General features: G+C 39.3%; 1 protein-coding gene and 1 long non-coding RNA gene across 3 annotated transcripts in view; both read right to left on the minus strand.

Moving 5' to 3' along the window:
- Positions 1 to 935: 935 nt before the first annotated feature.
- Positions 936 to 17,889, minus strand: RPP40 (ribonuclease P/MRP subunit p40). Of its 2 annotated transcripts, XM_067562623.1 has the most exons (8): positions 17,659 to 17,878; positions 9,679 to 9,823; positions 7,680 to 7,748; positions 6,093 to 6,188; positions 4,770 to 4,895; positions 2,902 to 3,100; positions 2,494 to 2,628; positions 936 to 1,325 (listed from the first exon to the last, which is right to left on the minus strand). In XM_067562623.1, exons 1-8 carry the CDS (start codon positions 17,782 to 17,784, stop codon positions 1,127 to 1,129), a joined length of 1,095 nt encoding a protein of 364 aa, XP_067418724.1. In that variant the 5' UTR covers positions 17,785 to 17,878; the 3' UTR covers positions 936 to 1,126. The 2 variants fall into 2 exon arrangements, with proteins under 2 accessions (XP_067418724.1, XP_067418725.1); XM_067562624.1 differs by lacking the exon at positions 2,494 to 2,628 and having other exon boundaries at positions 17,659 to 17,889.
- A 437-nt stretch (positions 17,890 to 18,326) lies between these two features.
- LOC137162720 (uncharacterized) overlaps positions 18,327 to 19,428 on the minus strand; it is a 35,147-nt gene continuing 34,045 nt past the window's right edge. The window contains exon 2 of the long non-coding RNA XR_010922474.1: positions 18,327 to 18,523. This is a non-coding gene — a long non-coding RNA (uncharacterized lncRNA). The remainder of the gene's footprint in view (positions 18,524 to 19,428) is intronic.

Here is a 19,428-nt window from a genome sequence, read left to right on the forward strand (position 1 = left end):
TCCCTACAGAGGGAAAGGCTAACAATCTACCACTGAAGATGCATTCAGATTCCTCCTGAAGACCCACCTCTGGTGTTATACCTATGGAAAACTAGTTGATGGCTAAGGAAAAGTTTGAGTCATTAGTAATAATGTTTATATATTTATTTAGCCACCTTGTCTGAAAAAAATTGTATTCCTTCCTTCTACTGTCATTATTTTTTATTGTAAGAGCTCTTCAGAGCAAGGACTGTTCCTTTCTTTTGTTTGGAAAGTAATTAGCACACTGTGGGCAGTTAGTGGAAAGAAATAATTCTGAGAGGTATATCAGAGCAGGGTCTGGTAGCAGCCTTTCTAGCTAAAGCTACAAAACGCTTTCCATAATAAGCACTAGTTTTCAAATGCTTCTACCTTTCCAAGAAGATCTAACTCTTACCCTTAAGCTTTCCTATGGCTTGATCTCTTGCTGCAGATGAATTTTCGACCAAGACCTGAAATCCCTTTTGCGACTTGATTTATGGGGAAGGGGGAACAAACAGCTTTCCTAATAAAGAAAATTCAATCTTTTGTGACAGCAGAAACAGGTGAAAGTTGAAACATGGCATGGCCTAGTCGTTAATGAGGACTTATAAAACAGGGTTATGGTAGACTTATCCAACAACTGGAGCAATTTGCAAAGATGCGTAACAAAATAAAACATCCAATAAAGCGTCTGTCAAGTGAGCCAGCCATATTCAAGTGAGCAGATCCCTTTATTTCTGCTTTAATTTCTTTCTGTGTTGGAAGGTGGAATTTCTGTTCCTGGTATCTGAATATTGGAAATGGGTTTGCTGTTTGTTGTTGTTTTGGTTTTTTTCTTTTAAAAACACAGAAGGCAATGATTTAGAGAACCATTTATCATTTTGTCAAGATTATACATTTGTGGAATATGTAACAAAAAAGATTTCTAAGGAACAGCTGTTTCACTTTTTATTAAAAATAGATATTTGACAAAAATACACATTTCAGATGACATTTGGAAGCAATAAGATGCTAACATGAAAAACTTCTGGTATAAATACAGCCTTTCAACGGCTAATTAATTGTCTGATTTTTATAAGCATATCACAGATATTCTTTTTAAGAAACTTTCCCAGGGGCAGAACTTTTAAGGTGGGCAATCATCATGTGCTCCAACAGCCATTTGAAGCCAATAGTCCAGGTTCCTAAAAACAACAAAATTGTACAAGTTCTCTCCTCCCTTTTGGAAACCATGTTCACTTTCTCTCCAGCAAACAGGACTGTCTGCAAAGCCATGCACGGTTAAGGTCACCCACTGAGCCAGTTTTGGTTCATCAAAATAGCAACTGGAAGAGAGCAAATAAATTGCTAATTAGAATGGAATAAGAAGTTATATTGAAGTACACCAGAATGGAATTAGAGACCTAACTGCTGAATGGAAATTTATAACTAAAGGCATTGAAATCACTCTTGGGTTTACTGATATGGGGGATACCCCTTACTATGAGCATCTTATTGGAAAACAAAATGTGTTTTATATGAGAAATTCCAACTGCTGTCACAGCATTTTAAAAGGTACATACAGAAAGCACAAAGGGTTGTAGTTTTCCTGCTGAGGCACTAAGGCTCTAGCATTCCTTTATACCCTTAATATTGGCTTAGATTAAAATATTTGAGACTGCTCAGTTTAAATATTTAATGTTTACTGCTTTATGTAAAGTTGAACAGAAAACATAAGAAATGGGTCCAAATGGCATTTGAAAATGAACTTCATTCCTGAAGACTTATATTGTATTATGTACTTTGACACATGTAACTGTGAGTTGTACTTTAATTAGAAATACTCCCCCTCCACCCCCAATATAAACCAGTTTTTCTGAACCTCCTCTGGCAGCCACCATCTTGCAGGGAATTGGCATTATTTGTAACTGGGATAATATAGCAATTGAATGTCAGAGTGGAAGACATATGGAAAGAAAATCCAGTGAACAGACTCTTTTTATGGATTAGTATGTTAGCCACCGGAAGGGAAACAGACTACAAATCAAACTGATAATAAAGGCCGGGCATTGTTCAGTGCTTTTAAGACTGGGAGATAGAACATCTGCGTTTTAAGCAAAGCTCAGTGTGACATGCTGTGGGAGTTGAAAATTTGGCTGTGACTTGTCCAATATAACATATAGTGAGCCTGATTTTCATAGATGCTAAGCTTCCATTAACTTCAACTACAGTTGTGGCTGTTTAACACTAAAAAAAAAAAAAAAAAAAAAAAAAAAATCAGGACTAGAATATCTCAAAGTTGGGTCCCCCAAAGCTGAGATTTTCAAAATCAATTGTCATTTTTTGATAATTTTGGCCTTAACCTTTTTGCTTCAGTTTCCCTATGTGTTAATTCGGGATATCCTTTACTTACCTGTCTGGGATGCTGAAGATTAGTCTTTGTAAAACACTTTGAAGAGGAAAAGCATTAAAATTGTAAATATATTATAATAATGTACTTCTGATGGCCCTTACCATAGCTGTTCCAATAACTGAATTATCTTCTCTGGAAGTATAAATCCGGTAATTGTGCACAAATAGGCTTGCTCCACTACTGTGCTGGGCTGAGGACAGCAATAGGTTGATAAGAAACTAAATGACTTGTTGTCTCTGAAAACAGAAAGTATCTGGATGATGTATAGTGCAAGTTTTCTACACCAATACCATCATTTTCAGAGTTGTGTGTCAACCATGAAGCACCTAATACATATTTAGGCCTCTAAATAAATGGTCTACTTTTCAGAAGTGCTGAGCACCTGTGAAAAAACAAGACACTTATTTAAGGTGCCTAAACAAAGACTGAAGTGCCTACAGTAAAGCATCAAAGGTAGAAATGACATTTAAAAAAAAATATTTAAGATCAAGGCAAGTTCAGATACTTACAAACCAACGTTATTGCAAACGGCACCTAGCCACTCAAACAGTTCCTGTGCACTGCATGACTCTTCTAGCTTTCCTTGCAGTTCATTACTATGTAGCACTGGACACTGTAAATTTCTTAATGTGCTGAATGTTATTTTTGGCTGATGGGGTTGTATTTGGTTTTTGGAAAAGTACGACATCAGTGTTGATCCTTCTGCACCTAACAACACACACCACAAAAATATTATTATAAAACTGCAACACAAGGAAAACTGAGTTTCAAACTAAAATGAAACCTTTACATGCATTTGTAAAAGAAAGATGTTGTACAACTCTGTACTGAAATTAAAACTGCTTACATGCTGTTTATCTACCTTGTGCCAGAGCTCTAGAATTTTCATCTTCTCCTCCTTTCTTGGAAATGAAATACAGTTTCAGATCAAGCAAACTCTACATAGCAACCTTATTGAGCCATATTTGTATAATAATTAGATTTATCATTAGAAATAGTTGAGGCAGTTTTGACTGGACAAAATAAAAATTAAACTCATGTATTAAAGACCATTTTCAAGACGTGTTTAATGTTTCCAAAGAAATAGCCAGCCATATGAAAGGAAAATTTATTTATGCTTTTCCACTTGTTCTTTCTCTGTGAGAATGCAAATGGAGAATCTGATCATCCCACTGATACATTAACCAGATTTGGTGGCTTAGGTAACAGTTTATTAAAATGGAACATCACCACCTGAATATAGTTTATCACTAATATTATGTTTTGACTCTGCCTCTTTTCTCCTGCACCATCTCTTCAAGATATATTAATAGGCTCAAGAGCAAGATATGCAATAGATAAAAAGCAATTTTTATAGTGTCCCTGCCTATAATTTTTGATCCTTGGATGAAAGGAGAAAATGCTATTAAATCCCCTTCTGAAAAAGATAGTGTGGTAGGCTGTTCCTGAAGAGATATTCCATATAGACCACCAACAAGAGGGCTCGTACTCTACATGCCAGAGGAACAGCCTAGAGCTGCTTAAAAAATGGTAACTTTTCCCCATAGAAAATCTCAATTTTTCAGCAGAAATTCAAACATAAAAAATGTCTGCAGAAAATCAAAATATTTTGACTTGGAAATGCTGCTGGAGTGCCCTGTGCTTCCATTCTCCTCCATAGACCAGGAATCTTAGTTGATCTTAGATAACTCCTGTAATGCACCAGTCTGCCCTCTTGGAGAGGGGAAGCAGTGCATTGTTGCAGATGTAGACAGGCCAAGGAGCTCGGCTAATAGAGGAAAACGGGGACATGAGGCAAACAAATTACAACCCTCATGAGGCACCAAAGCAGCAGTTCCAAATCAAAATGTTTTTTGATGAAAAAATCAAAACTGTCTAAAAAGTTTCAATGGAAAATTTTTGACCAGCCTTACAAAAGCCCAGTAGGAGGACATAGTGGTTGTAGGTTAATTTCAAAATCAAACAGCATTTGCAGTTTTCTTCCTGATTAATTTTACTTCACATTACTGCACCTCTGAGGCACCATCAACAAGAGTTGGTTGGTTAAGTAACAAAATGCCACTCTCTTACAAGTTTACAACTCAACTGAGAATGATTATCTAATTATAGGAATGCAGTGTTGTTGTAGCTGTGTTTGGTCCCAGGGTATTAAAGAGACGTGGTGGGTCAGGTAATATCTTTTATTGGACCAACTTCTGTTTGTGATTCGAGTTTACACAGAGCTCTTCACACAGCCCAGACCTGAAGAGCAGCTCTGTGTAAGCTCGAAAGCTTGTCTCTCTTACCAACAGACGTTGGCCATAAAAGATATTACCTCATCTATCTAATTTTATGTCATCCATAGTTACCTTCTAATTTTACAGTTTGTTCTTATTACCTGTGTTATGCCAGGACAGCAGGAAATCAAATTCTAAAGGTTTATTTTCTTTCAAGGCCCAAAGCACTCTTTTATGTTTCTTGCTATCAGGATCAAAAGCTGAGTCGGTCAAATCAATAGTAACAACTGTAAAATAGAAAAGGACACGTTTAACTTAACAGAGCTCATCTTTAATAATCAGATTCTATAAGAATTACAAGAGTACTAAAAGATGTTGTCAACTACTTTTTCTGGATAGTGGTTTTTCTTTTTAAGTTAACCTTCCACTGTTTGTAGCATTCTCTCAAAATCCTTAAATCATATAGCTGCTGTTCTCAATTTTGCAAACTTTTTGTTAACTTCTCTGCTTGTGTCTCAGCTTCACTGTGCAGAAATCAAGTGAAAGTTGTGGTGTTTTTTTTTTGTTTGGTGAGTTGGGTTTTTTAAGTTAACCGCTTTCTAAAACCAGCAACTTTTGTGAGAGGATTAAAAGAGGGGGTCTGTCGTGCCAAAAAAGTGGCTTTAAAAAAAATTCTGGCAACAGACTCTTGGCATTTAAGAAAGAAGCTGTAGCTCACAGTACCAGCAAAAGCCATACTTATGGTTTCAACACTGTTTCCATTATGAGCCTTTTTTTCCCCCACACACACTGGTCTCAGTCCAAAGGTGAATTTAAAAAAAAGAGGAAATTTTATTGAGCCATTTTTAAGTTCTGTGAATTAGAATTATAAAACTATTTCCAATTTTGCTACCACTTGTTTTCATGCAGATAAGTCAAAGCCAATAGCACTCTGAAAGTTAAGCTTTGTCTGTAATTAGCTCTCAATAAGTAGGGCCCTTCTAGATTTGTGGTGAAGGATAGGAACTAAAAGAGTTATGATTGATTTTTTACAAATCACTTACCATGTCCACTGGACATCTGCTAAGAACTACAAATTTTCTTTACAGTGTGCAAGGCATGGGCGCTACTGAAAGGACAGTTTGCCTGAGAAAGATTTTAAGTGTGTCACAAACACACACAACAAAATCCTCTCTCTCTCTCTAACAAAAGGGATCTCTCGGGTTTAGGTTTTTTCTTTGCAGTTTTTGCAGCATTCTGCAAGGTGTAAGCTTTTATTTAAAAAAAAAGGTTCTTTGTTTTTCTGCTGTAAAGATACAGAGATTGCATACAGTATATAAAATGCAAAAATGATCAAGTCCTAAATTATTGTAATACAGATCCCATAGATTAACCAAATTTAGAGGAATCAAAGCTTAAGCTTGGACAGGTTTGTGTCCTATTAAGACACTTTACAAATGGATATTAGTACTGGAATGGGTGCTGTTAGTGTAAACGATACTTACTATATCTCATGACTTTTTTACCAGAATACTGAGATGGACGACCTTGTAGTCCAAGCTCCTCATAAGTGTCCTTGTCCACTGATATGATTAGTTTTCCTATGAATAACAAGGATTTTTGTTAATAATAGTTATCTCTTCCACAGCTCCCTTTTAAGTTTTTGAGAGTCTGATAAAGTTATAAAGTTAAACCTCGATCACTAGGTTTTAGTAATATAACCCATGCTCCTTCAGTTCCAGTTAAATGGATCACAAAGAGTAATCCTTGAAAATCTTAACAGTAGATTATTGTTGGTTGTCAAAATATGTCTTATGAAGTAGAATGAGTGAACCCTAAATAATATAATTCCTGAGTTGTTCAATTACCCTATGTAATTTTGCCATATTACTTCTGTTACCTTTATGTTCCCTCTTCACAATTATCCCCTAGTATTTGTTACATTCGTTGAATCTGGTGTTGTTAGGCCCTGATTCTGCAAACACTCGCATATGAATATGCCTAAGTTTAAAGCACAGTAGTTGTTCCAGTGACTTTAATGGGACTACTCGTGTAAGTAAAGTTAAGCACATACTTAAGTGTCTGAAGGTTTGCGGCTTAGATTGAAAATACTTATTGACGGCATCTTCATTTGCCTTTGTACAGCATTTAGCACAATGGAGCCCTTGATCCTAACTGGGGTCTTTGGATACTACCACAAAATAATAATATTGAGTGTCAAAATCACTGAAATGTGGTATCAGCTAGTGCCTAACTCCAGAATAGCTGTGAATATTATTTTGTAATATTTACACCTTGGTATCACCCAGAAACCACAGTCAGGATCAGATTTCCATTGTGTTAGTGGCTGTATAGATACAAAAGATGACATCCCGGCCACAAAGAACCTCCATGAAAAATTTCAGTGTACTTGTGCTCTGCCAGATACTTGTGTTTATTTATTTATTTATTTGCAACTGGGTTCCAGTTAGTAAATGAGACCAAAAATAAAAATATGAAAAGATTTACTTTTTTACAGTAATTGACTTAATATGTATTGTATAATATGTTGCAATCTCAAGGTATTTGGAAAACAGTGAAACAAAACAAAGCTCCCCATTACTCTCACATGTAAAATGTGTCTGAGAAAGAATGCTTAATTATTCTTTGAGAAGTATTACTCAGTACTTTTAAGTACTAAATATTTCCTCAAAGTATTTTGAGTAATATATCAAAACCACCTTACCAATATTTTAAAGGAGGCAGCTTCAACTTAAAAGGGTTTAGATTTTAGAGTTAGTAAAAAGCAGCTTTTAATAACGTTTCAGACCAACAAAAATGCTTGTTTTTTAATTCCAATGAAAATGGTTTTCACACATTCCTCTATAGCATTTGCAACCCAAGGTTTGCTATCTGACCATTTGAAATAAGTAAAAGTGATATAAGAAATGAAATAAATCAAGGGCATGAACAGCAACAAGTAATTTTTTAAAATATTTCATTTTAATAACTACTGTTTCCACTGACAGTATCCCTTTCAAAAACCCAAGTAAAACAAAACAATCAAAGGCATTAGTCAGTGTCTATGTATAATGAACAGTATGAATTCATACCAGTTGGTAGTAGGGCAGCAGTATTATCTTGATCAATTTTTGTGTTGTATGTAAGTGCATAGCATGAACCTTGAACGAAACAGTAAGATATAAGGTTATACAGTTCTCAAAAGATATAATGGCAATATTTAAGTTAGACACATCTCAGGATAAATAAGCCAGTCAGTAGCTGTTTAGATCCTGCTTGATTTCTACATTGAAAGTAACTTGCCTACTCCCACTATGGTACTTTGTTGTTTCCTCTACACACATTACAGTGACATTTTCAGAGGTTTATAAATTCATTCCAGGCCCAAACCTGAAACACTTAATTTCAACCTGGAAGTGATTCTTTTCACCAAATTAGAAAAAACTTTGGTCCAACCATTTCTCAGCTATAGAGTCACATAGAAAAATAAAGAGGACGATATTGTTACTGTTAGACATTTTTTGCAATCATGTATCACAACCACCTTCATCTTCTAAAATCAAGAGCCCTGTCCTGTAATTGTGGTGTATGAGTGGTCCCATTGCTTCAGTAAGAACTGCTGGCACAAGTACCATTCAAAAGGATAAGGGAACTTTTTGACATCAACAAAGTGGTGGATGTCCATGGAGAGTGGCTCATTTGCCATCAATGTACCTTTCTTCAGAACATTAAATATCAAAGACCGGAGACACATTGAACATCAAAGATGGAACAAGATGGAAGAAGGATCAGAGGGAGAAGCATATATGCCCTTTGGAACTTGCAGATTTTATTTATAATTAATATCTCTAATGATGACATTTAACGAAAGACCCAGAACTTCACAAGATGATTACAAACTATATGGAGAAGAATCACTTCACCAATATCTGAAATAAAGTCATCTCTAGGCTGGAAGATTGTTTAATGACAGCTATCACAGCAACACATCACAAGAGTTCAGGACATAAAGCAAACCATAAATCATACCCAACTGAAAGTGTAAGGCTGTAATTACCCACATGGAACTGAACTACAGCATCAGGGCTAACCTTCTTCCTTCATTCCATTCCTATAAAGATTGCCACAGGCCTTACACAGGTTCACCTATTGCTATTCCTGATAGGTCAGGAGATCTCAAACCTTAATAAGACTTTTGATTTTAATGTCTTGCTTCCCCGTTTTACCCATGTGTTTCCTGCAGTAGCTAACTTTTGTTAACATAGCAGTGAAGGGCTTTTAACATGGGTTAGCCATTTGAGTTCAGCCCTAGGCTCCTCTTCCTGTAGGTTTTAACTTGAGCTGCTAATCTGAAAAAGCCAAGTTGCCATGTCTTCACTGCTATTTTAACTCATTAGCTAGTGCAGGTTACCTAATTGAAGTTACGAACACATTTTTTTTTTGCACTATAGACACACCCTAAATGACTGTTACCTCAAAGTCCACTAGAGCTAGAATCCAACGAATATGATCTGAAATCTTGGAATTCTAGCTTTCAAATGTTTAAAGCTTTATTTTCTAGCTAGTGGTTTGTGAGATAATTCCTGTTAGAATTGTGTGGGGAAAGCTGTTGTGGGACAGAATACATAAATGCTGTCAGGAGCAGTGTATGTTTTCAGGCACTTGCCCAAGAATTCTAAAGAGGAAAAGAATAAACTGATCTAAGTATTACAGGATTCTCTTTGTTTAGTTCTCCCACACTAAAAATATTAAGGCAATTCACTTTAAAAAAATCCACATTGACCTGCTCTTTCTCCCCTTGTGCTTTTCATTTTCTGTCCATCCTCTTCAGAGTTTCTTCTACCACCAACCTTTCTCCTCTGCACTATAACAGGTATAATTGCCTATTTGCCAGAGAGCAGAGAGTGATGCAGAAATTCTCTTTAAATACTACTCTTTCTTCTCTTCCAAATGCCAAAAATATAACAGCCCAAAAACTCAAGGAAAAAAAAACCTGATGTTATCACAAATACTTTTTACTATACCAGAAAGCACTGGCAAGACCTTTGGTTTCATTTCTATTCATTGTATGTATTTTCAGCTCCGCCTTACCTTTCTTTACAAATGCATTGATAAATTCATGTGTAACCAATTCATGAAGGGATAAATTCTTCACCAGGTAATACTCTCCAATGTCTGTGATAATACTTTTCAGTGCTTCTGGAAGTATTCCACATTCGGGGATCAAAAATGACACCTATTCAGACCATATTTGGAATGCAAATTAGAGCTTACACACAAACAGATAATCAAAATTACAAAACAGGGCTGAAGAAATGAGCAAACAAAAATCCAGCTCCTCAAAGAGATCAGCATGTATTAAAGTAAAAGAGTTAAAGATATTTGTAGATGAGTGAGTGCCCCAAATAGAAAGACAAATTCAGCACAAAACTAATATTAAGCTAGCCACTGCCCCACCCCAGGAACCCCAGAGTTTCACAATTACCAAACATTATTGTGTAGGACTCTATTTTCTGTTTTGCATAGTTCACACACAGTACAGTGCCATTTAAAGCACCACAGAAAGGGATATTATTACACAGCATGGTTTTGCAAAGGGTATTGTTTCAAGACAAAATAAAGGTTAGTTTAAAATCTGTTTGGAATGCTTTTTCTCTTTGCTATTTGTGGCATTTACCACATAATGGATTAAGGCTGTCTTTAGTTATGCCCATGCACGAGTGGACATCAGGGTAGGATTTGGTCCATTTTTAAAAGAAATACATTCCAATGTTCAAGGCATATTTAACTTTCCCCTCCCCCACTCAAAATAAAGAAGCCTACTTGATCTATAAAAACAGATGAGATCAGGTACATTCAATCCAGTATGGCCACTCTCTTGAATTCAAGTATATTAGGGCCTAATGTGTTTCTTGTGAGAATGAGCTAGGCAGGTACACTAGATAGCCAAAGGAGGAGATGGTGCTGCTGCCCACCTTACAACCAGTGGTTAAGAGCACTCGGGATGAGGGGACCCAGGTTCAAAATTACCTCCTTTGCCAGAGGGGGAGAAAGGTTTTGAACAGGGGTCTCTCACATCTCAAGAGAGTGCTCTGATCACTGAGCTATGGGATATTGTGCTGTGGGGCTCCCTCAATCTCTCAACGTGAAGCTGTTCCACTGCAGCTAAATAATTAAAGACTCATTAGTCTTGGTCTTCCACCTTCCAGGTGAGTGCTCTAACCAGTGGGCTAAAATTTATAACCACACACTAGATGCTGAACGGGATCCAATTCAGTAAGCAGCCTCTCAGCAAACCTACTGGATCAAGTTCCACATGCAAGTTAGGCAGGTGAACACTTATATTCAACATCTCATAAATTGCTCTGGAGCTTAGGTAGGAGATGGGATTCCAGACAGCTAGAGCAAGGCAGCAGTGCGCAGTCCCAGAGGCAGAAACGTAAGTGCTTATGGAATTTTTACCCTGAAATTTAGGCACTGAGTGAGTTTAGACGCCTATGGGATTTGGCAGGAATTTTGTGAATTGCCGTACAGCCTAAAATTGGGACTTAGGCACCAAAGTCTGGTGTCTAGGTGTCTAAGAACCTTGTGCATTCAGTCCTCAGATATTAACATGATGAGGATAGTATAAGAATCTATATAGAATAGGAAACAGAGGAGCTAGGAGTAGGCTGAGTTTAACATGGCAGCACTGGGATGCTCTTCAGAAGGAAGTGAGATAGGCCTTGTTGATGACAACACAAAAGTAAAGCTTTGGAAAGGGGGAAGTGAGACTTGGGAGAAGGGGATTGCTGAGAATGCCTCAAGCTTAGCCTCAGTTAAAATGTTTTATCCATTAATTTTCTAATCAGGATGTGATGCTTCTCTTGAACTTCCCAGAACTATAAGCCAGTTACTCTTCTCAGCCACAGCGAGCGCTTTGCTGCTGCTAAATTATGTGTCAGAGACCTGACACACCAGCTTTTCTGCTTCACCAACAAACTCTACAGGACTCTGCTTCCAATCCAAAACTTGCCTTGCATGTAACAATCAGTGAACCCCAATTCCCAGGTTCCATGGTGACATCTCTTTGCAGTATCCAGTCCCTCTCACTGGACACTCACAGAAGTTATTAAGTTTGCTGCCTCCAAAAAAGATCATGTGCACATCAGCCTGTTAGGTTAGGTTTCACTCTCCAGTTTAATACATAGCACTGACATGGTTTTGTAATAAAAGAATAAGTTTATTAACAAAGAACAGAAATTTAAGTGATAATAAATAAGAATAAAAGAAACAGGTATGGTTACAAGTAAAACAAAGCAAAACACACTTTCTTGTGACAAACTTACTTTCAGCAAGTTTGTCTAAGCAGGTTTCCCACCTACAGTTAGTTTCCAGCTATTCTTGCCTTCTAGGCCAAGAGAGCTTTCACAGGCTCAGAGGGCGCTGAGCCCTAAGTCCCATCAGTGACAGATGACTCAAATATCTCTTTGTCCCCCTTATATTACCCCAAAGTCAATTGTCTCTGTTTCAAGAGCCAGGAAGGCTTCCTGGGGATACAGACTCCATCCTCCATCATGATCATTAAGCAATCATCTCCCCACCTGCTAGCTTTATGGCTTTGTTTATCTTATATGTAAATGTACTTTGTATTGTCCTCTATGATCAAGCTGGCCAGACAAGTAAAAACACATTCCATTATCTAGGGCAGGCTGGGCTTTATGCACTGCCTGCCAAACACATTTTTAAGAACATATTTCCAGCACACATTTATAACTCTTTGTACACATCCCATACATATATCACACAATGCTTTTCAGGACCAGCATGTTAACAGTTTGATATGATATTTTATATACCGTTTAGATAAAGATTCTGACCACAGTATGTTTGGGCAATGGCAGTGTCAAGCCTGATGTAAGTTATGGTATGTTATGCTCTCTGCCAATTGGCACTGATGGGCCTGCAGGTCACACAGGGGTCTGTGTTGACTAGGGAGGGGACAGAGTGGATTTGGGTTTTTCAGCAATATTCTAACTGCAGTTAACTTACCATTGCCAGAAATAATTTAATTTCACAGTCAAGCCAGAGGAGTCTTAGTAAACTCAACTACAACTTGATTATTTGCTGCTGCAAAATGCAACTCAATTTGATTATAAGAGAGAAGCCATCTCCTTCCATTTTTCTGTTACAGATGTTTGCATGCAATCTTAAGCCCCATTCCAGATAATGCTCTGTGTGAGCAATGGGATCCACCTACAAGGAGTCACTTGAAGATTGATACCTTTAATCTTGAGACCCAGTCCTGCACACTGCTCTATATGGTGGACCCTCACCTCCACCTGGAGCTCTACTGATTTCAGTGGGGTTCTGGTTGCATGCAGCAGTTTGCAGGATCAGGGCTTTAGGTACTCCTGCTGCTGCTGGGGCCAGGAAGATTAATTTACAAATAATTTACACTAATTTAAACGAGGGTATAAGAACTATACTGTGATTCAAAGAGGCCCTCAATGCCAATGGCAGAGGACCCACTATTCTTAACTCCTATCAGGAGTGACACACTCATTACATCTAACACATTGCTGTCATAACACGTTGCTGTAACAAGTATTGTGTGAAGTATCAAGTGAAAGTTGGTGATATACCAGTCATTAATATCATTGCATGATTGATGACTGGTGTGTAAAGAGTTATGCATATGGGCAGGAAATGTTCCTAAAGTAAGTTCTGGGGCTGACCTTATCAAGTTTGTCCTAGATAAAGGGAATGTTGATTTGACTATATTTATAATGTAAGTAGTTACAGGGATGCCAGAAACAATGGACAGTTCATTTGCATCTGAGGTAAACACCAGTTATCAAGAGGATGAGGCAACAGCATGGCATCAACACGCTGGAGGACACCTCATAGGCTGAATCCCACGCGGTCATCCTGACCCTTGGGACAAAGACTGTGAACTTTGGGGAATATAAGAAGCAAAAGAGCATCTTGTTATCCATCACTGAAGGAACAACAAAATCAATGCTCTCTGCCAATAAGAAGTTGGTCCCCAACCAGGATGGACTGATTTAAATCACCAAAAGAAAATCATTGATTTAAATCAAGTTTCCCACTGATACTTCTTCACATATTTCTTAAATAATGGTGCAAATCTGATCACTAAAACATGTTAACTTAGAATTCAATACAGAATTTTACAACATCTAGGAGGGTATACTTGGTGTAATTTTTAGATAATTTTAATTAATTTAGGAAATCGTACATAATACTCGTTACCTGTGTCAAGTTGCAGATGCGGCAGCAGTACATTAGGAATGGTAAGAACTAAATCACACACACACACAAACACAATAGCACTTACATTTTAGTAAACTACATCTTAAATGTTACATAAATGTTTCACATTTGCAATTGCAACAGTCTCCTGAGTTGCTGTCTGACGGCTGTCCTTAAACTTTTTTTTTAATTTTCAAATTTTATTAACTAACTGACAAGTCATCACAACACTAAACGTATGCTGTCCTTAAAATTTCTACAACTAGCTCTCATCTTCCCCACTCCCACTATCATTTTTATTCATAGACAAACAGAAATACGACTTTTCCTGCTTTTTCAACTCCCAGTCAGTTAGCTTTGAGTGAATAATACCAAATATGAAAATATTCTCTCTGTGCCTGCAGAAGAAGCTACAGCTGTGAAAAGTTGGCTTAGCAACTGAAGGAATTCTATTTCAAGATGCCTGGCTAATGATTTCCACCAGTTCAGGGGAGTGACTTTGTTCCAAACATCATCAGTAAACATGTACTGTTTAAATGGTTCCGCTCCATCCCTGAAATGTATTATGACTGGCATAACTGAGGAGTGATTTTGAGATGCTTGTGCCATGGCAGCATCGTCTTCTTCAGAAGTTAGGCATCTACCTTTATATCTAGGGTCGAGAATGTTTGCAAGAAAATGAGGTGGAGTTACTGCTTGATCCATTCGCTTCTTTATTGCCTGCAGTTTAACTTTCTGATGAGGTATTTCTTTGTTTAATGTCTCTTGAAGTGCCTTCCAAATTTCGACAGCATCAGCAATAATTTCTCTGAAGTTTGTTTAAGACTATGGATCTAGGCTTTAGTATACTGAGCATATCCTCTACATTCCTCTTTAATCCAATGTTAGATACTTTGGATGAGATACTTCCATTTTATCACGGTTTTCTTCACACACAGTTTTATGAGAATAGGCCAGTTCTTAATAAATTGTTCAAAACAATCAACCACAGAATTCCATCGAACATCTTGAGGGAGAATTAGTTTGGATCCTCTTGCTCTCTTCAGTGAAGCTGAAGCAAAATGGTTGTTACGGAAGTATTTTGCAACTTCAACAACATTTTCTTTTATTCCTGGAGAAGACGTACTTAAGTCTTGGACTAAAAGATGCATTAAATGGGCACTGCAGCCATATGCTATTAAGGAGCATCCTTCCGTTTCTTCTAAGTATCTTCTTACCTTTGCCACATTTGCAGCATTGAGTGAATAATACCAAACGATGAAAATATTCTCTCTGTGCCTTTAAGACAGTCTTAACTAACTCCTCTCCCTTCCTTGGCCCAGCTCCACCATCACATAAGCATAGAACAACAACAATCCTATCCAGTCTGTGTCTTTCTTTGCACATGTGACTTTAGTCTGCTGATAAACAGAAACTGAAAGAGAAACTGAAAGCCCAGAACTTTCAAGAAGCAAGAACTGGTAGTTAGGCTGGACAGACAAGAGCCGTTAATTCATTTTTATGAGACTAAGTGTAGGTTTAGCATGTCTGTGGATGAGGTTTAATCGGAACTGTTATTTTTTAAACAAGAAATTTAGTATTTTATTGATATTTAAAAAAATCCAAAAAATCCAATTTAAATAAAAAAATCCTATTTTTTTTTATTTAAAAAAAAAAAAAAAAATCATTGACTTTTATCCACCCTGTCTCCAACTAGGTGCACTGGTGATGCTGAGAAGTAGCTGTAGGTGAGAAAACTGCTTTAGATAAAGCTTGAAGCCTGCTAAGGTTACATATAGTCTCTTTAAAAAAGTATAACATGCTTCTATTTGTAACCATTTCCTGTCTCTATTATCTGTGCTTAATTTCACTTAAATCTCTGTTCTTTATTAAATTTACTTTTGCTTTATTATACATTTATCTCAGTGCTGTTATATTAAAGTGAGATGTGCATCCTCAGCCAAGCCAGCAGGCTGGAGTTGGTAGTTCTGTGAGCATCCAGTGGATGGCCTGGATGCTGCAGAGAGATGCTTCTGGAGAGTTTGAGAACTGTAGTGCACCAAGGGTTAACCCACAAGGCAGAGTTGGAGCTGGCACAGTCCTGAGGATTTTTTTTGGCTGGCTAAGTCACACAGAATAACACCAACCAAATCCTCTTAAAGTTGTGGAGTTTTTGAAACACTGCAACTTGCTGAAAAATAACAGATCAAGTTTGGTTAAAACTAACAGTTCCAGCATAAGAGACACTTCAGAAGCAACTCCATGTTCTTTAAAGAAGCGTCTCAGAAATGCATACATAGAATTATAGAGACAAGGTGGGTGAGGTAGTATCTTTTATTGGACCAACTTGTGTTGGTATGAGAGACAAATTTCCAAGTTTACACATGGCCTTAGACTAAAATACCAACAACCAAAAATCGGCACTTGGTAAACATTGATCTCTTTTCCCTCCCCTTCCAACATTATCTTGTTAGACAACCAAATTCAAAGTCTTAGGCACCAGCAGAGAAGTGTTAACATTATTTTGTTTTTATCAACTTGATATATCATTTCATTCAAGTGATGCTTTAAAAGCACATGGTTAAATTAAAAATATAAACTACAATCCCACTGAAATGTTACAACTGGATGGGGGAGAAAAAGTGTTTCGCTCTGTTTTAGAAGGTTTCCCCTTTGTTATAAAAATCCAGCTCTCTGTAAAGAAAAGTTAGGAAAAAGGCAGGAGGGAGAGAAAAAGTCACAAACTGCTTTATTCACAATCTGCGAAGCACTGTCCCAGGAGTTGAGCTGAAATAATCAATGGAGTTGATGTGCCTGGAACAGTTGGCAATATCAACATTTATAGGAAAAGGAACTATTTTAATTTTAGATTTGTGGTTGGTTGGTTGGTTTGTTTGTTTGTTTTGAAGGGGAAAGTAAAAAGAGATGACTGTGTCCCATTTGGTAGATTTTGGGTGGTTGGCATTTCACGCTAAGCCAAGGCCAGGTCTACATTCAGACTATGCAACCAGAGTTCTGTGGCACGCTAAAGACTAACAAATTTAATTTTTGTAGGCATAAGCTTTCGTGAGACTCAGCTCACTTCGTCAGATGCAGAGGAACTGAGACCATAGCAGCCCAGCTACGTCACTGTAACTCGGCTGGCGTAACACGCAGCGTAGCCGCAGCCTCTCCCTGCTGAGAGGGTTTTTCCCATGGGTGCAGGAATGCCCCACACCACACTGGTAGGAGGTCGGGTGCTGGGGCTCTTCCTAGCAGTGTCTACGCTAGGGTGGGGTCAACAGAGGGGACGTGGATTTTTCACACCCCTGAGCACCGCAGCTGTCCCGTCCCAAGTTTTAAGTGCGAGCCGGGCCGAGGCCAGCGAACAGCGCCCCAGACCTGCTGAGCAGCCTCCAATACGGACCAGGTTACACTGGGGGCAGGACCCTACATTTGGCCTCGACTTATAATTCATGTCGCCAGAGCCATCCTCCCTGTAGTCCCGATGGGGCGGCGGATCCGCGTCTACACCAGGGGTTTGCCCCCTCCCAGCGGAGGTGTTTCTAAGTCTGCTCCCTATAACCGGGGCGAGGCTGAGGCCAAGGCCCCAGGCAGCCCGAGCCAGCTAGGAAGCAGCCGGCCCCCGAGAGGCACCACTGGAGCGGGGCTGGGAGGAAGACACTGAGCGCGACCGCGGCGGCCCCTCAGCCGCAGCCACCACCCCCGGGCGGGCCCGACTCAGCCCGCCCCGCCCTCTCGACGGGGGACCACTGGGAGAGCAACGCTGACCCCTCAACCGCCGACCCGCCCCCCCCACCAACTACCGCCACCGCGCGCGCGCGCGCGCGCACTTACCTGGCAGTTGTAGGCGTGGCTCCGCACGTGCGCCGCGTGCCGCGAGCGCTCGTGCCGCACGTGGCTCTTCTCGCACACCAGCAGGTGCCGCGGGGTCTCGCAGAGCCGCCGCAGCGGAGCCGACATCCCGGACCAGGATTCCCGCGCGCCGCCCGCAGCAGCCGCCAATAAGCGAAGCCTGCAGGGGCCAGCTCGCCCCGCCCCGCCTAACGTCACGCGGCGGGAGGGGAAGGAGGAAGAGGGCGCAGTGCGGCTACTTCCGGCGGCCTCCCTCCCGGACGCAGAGCAGCTGTTTCCGGTGTAGCCTTAGCTTGTACTGAGTGTCAGCCGCGTGTCGTGAGCATGCGCAGTAACGGCCGGGGACTATTGTGCTGCCCTGACCTCCCCGCACGTGTAATGGGATTGAGGGGTCAAAACGGGGGCAGAGCTGGGGTTGCCTGGATGCTGTGTCTGCCTGCAGTCACCCACCCCCGGCTGGGGCATTTAAGCAATATTGTACCCTCACACCTAGATCATCTCTGTTAGAAGCTGCTTGCTGAAGAGTAGGTCCAGGGCCTGGCCTATCTGCCCTCCAACCCCCAAGAGTTAAACATTTTAATCTGGTTTCAGTGCTTGCAGCATTGCCAGTATTTAACTAACCTTAAAGAATCACAACAGGCTCAAAAGAATCATGATATTTGCTTTAAAATAACAAATTATTATTTTAAAAACAAATCTTTGGTGTCCTTTTTTTGTCTTCTGGTTTGTGAGCTTCTCAGTTGGACTGGGGTCATATTTTCAAGACTTTCTTTGCAACCATCAGCCTTGGAAACCCTTTTTTCAAGATGAAAGTTTAGATTTTCATAGAATGACTTGATTACAGGACCTGGAGATTTAAGAAGAAAAATACCAAATATTGCAAAGATTGTGATAAAAAATTGCAAGCACTCGCAGGCAACAGTTGATGTTTTCATCCAATGTTTGTGTCATCAGTTTTAAAGGGGAAAAAAGCTAATTGTCTCACCAAATGCTAAACAGAGAAGTGAAAGGTGGGGGGAGCTACTAGCAAAATGCATCATAATCCATACACAATCAATATGTCATTTGTATTTTTTAGGTCTGATTCTCCATTGCAGTGTGTATAGTCACATCAATGCAACTTGAATTCAGGTGGGTGTATTATGCTATCACATAATAAATTTTGTGTTCACTATGTATGGTATGGGGCAAAGAAAAAAATCAGGTCTTCTGTGAGTGTGACTGTTACATTGACAACTTAGGCCATGTCAGTACCACCTCCAAGTGACATCCTCCTAAACATCAGATAGATAGTTGAAGCCTCCAAAATGCGTAGCAAACGGCTAATGTTTAGGGCACCTATTTTGTGCCACACAGACATAACATTCTGTGGTTACAGCTCTGAAATGATACACAGAGTGAGAAATAACATATTAACAGTGGCATTTGGGTAGAGTCGAGCAGAAAGAGGGGAGAAACAAGGGAGCATAATACCGCTGTTGTGAGAGATGTCCAACCTGCGGACAAAGGGGTGGTAAGTGTAAAGGGGAAGAGAGAGCATCAGGAATATGGATCAGACACTTGATGACAGATTGGATATTTGGGAAATAAATGAGGAGCATCATTGTGGAACCCTACCCGGTACACATTATTAGAAGTGGTACATTTAGTATACCCCCCTTCACACACATATAAGTCCCCTTTGTTGACACTTGTACATTGCATAGGAAATTGCCCCCTTACAGACACATGCACTGATAATGGTACGATCCA

The sequence above is a fragment of the Emydura macquarii genome, unplaced genomic scaffold (assembly GCF_026122565.2).
Source record: "Emydura macquarii macquarii isolate MOO-44397 ecotype Brisbane River unplaced genomic scaffold, CSIRO-AGI_Emac_v2 contig_2452, whole genome shotgun sequence".
Classification (NCBI taxonomy): Eukaryota; Metazoa; Chordata; order Testudines; family Chelidae; genus Emydura; species Emydura macquarii.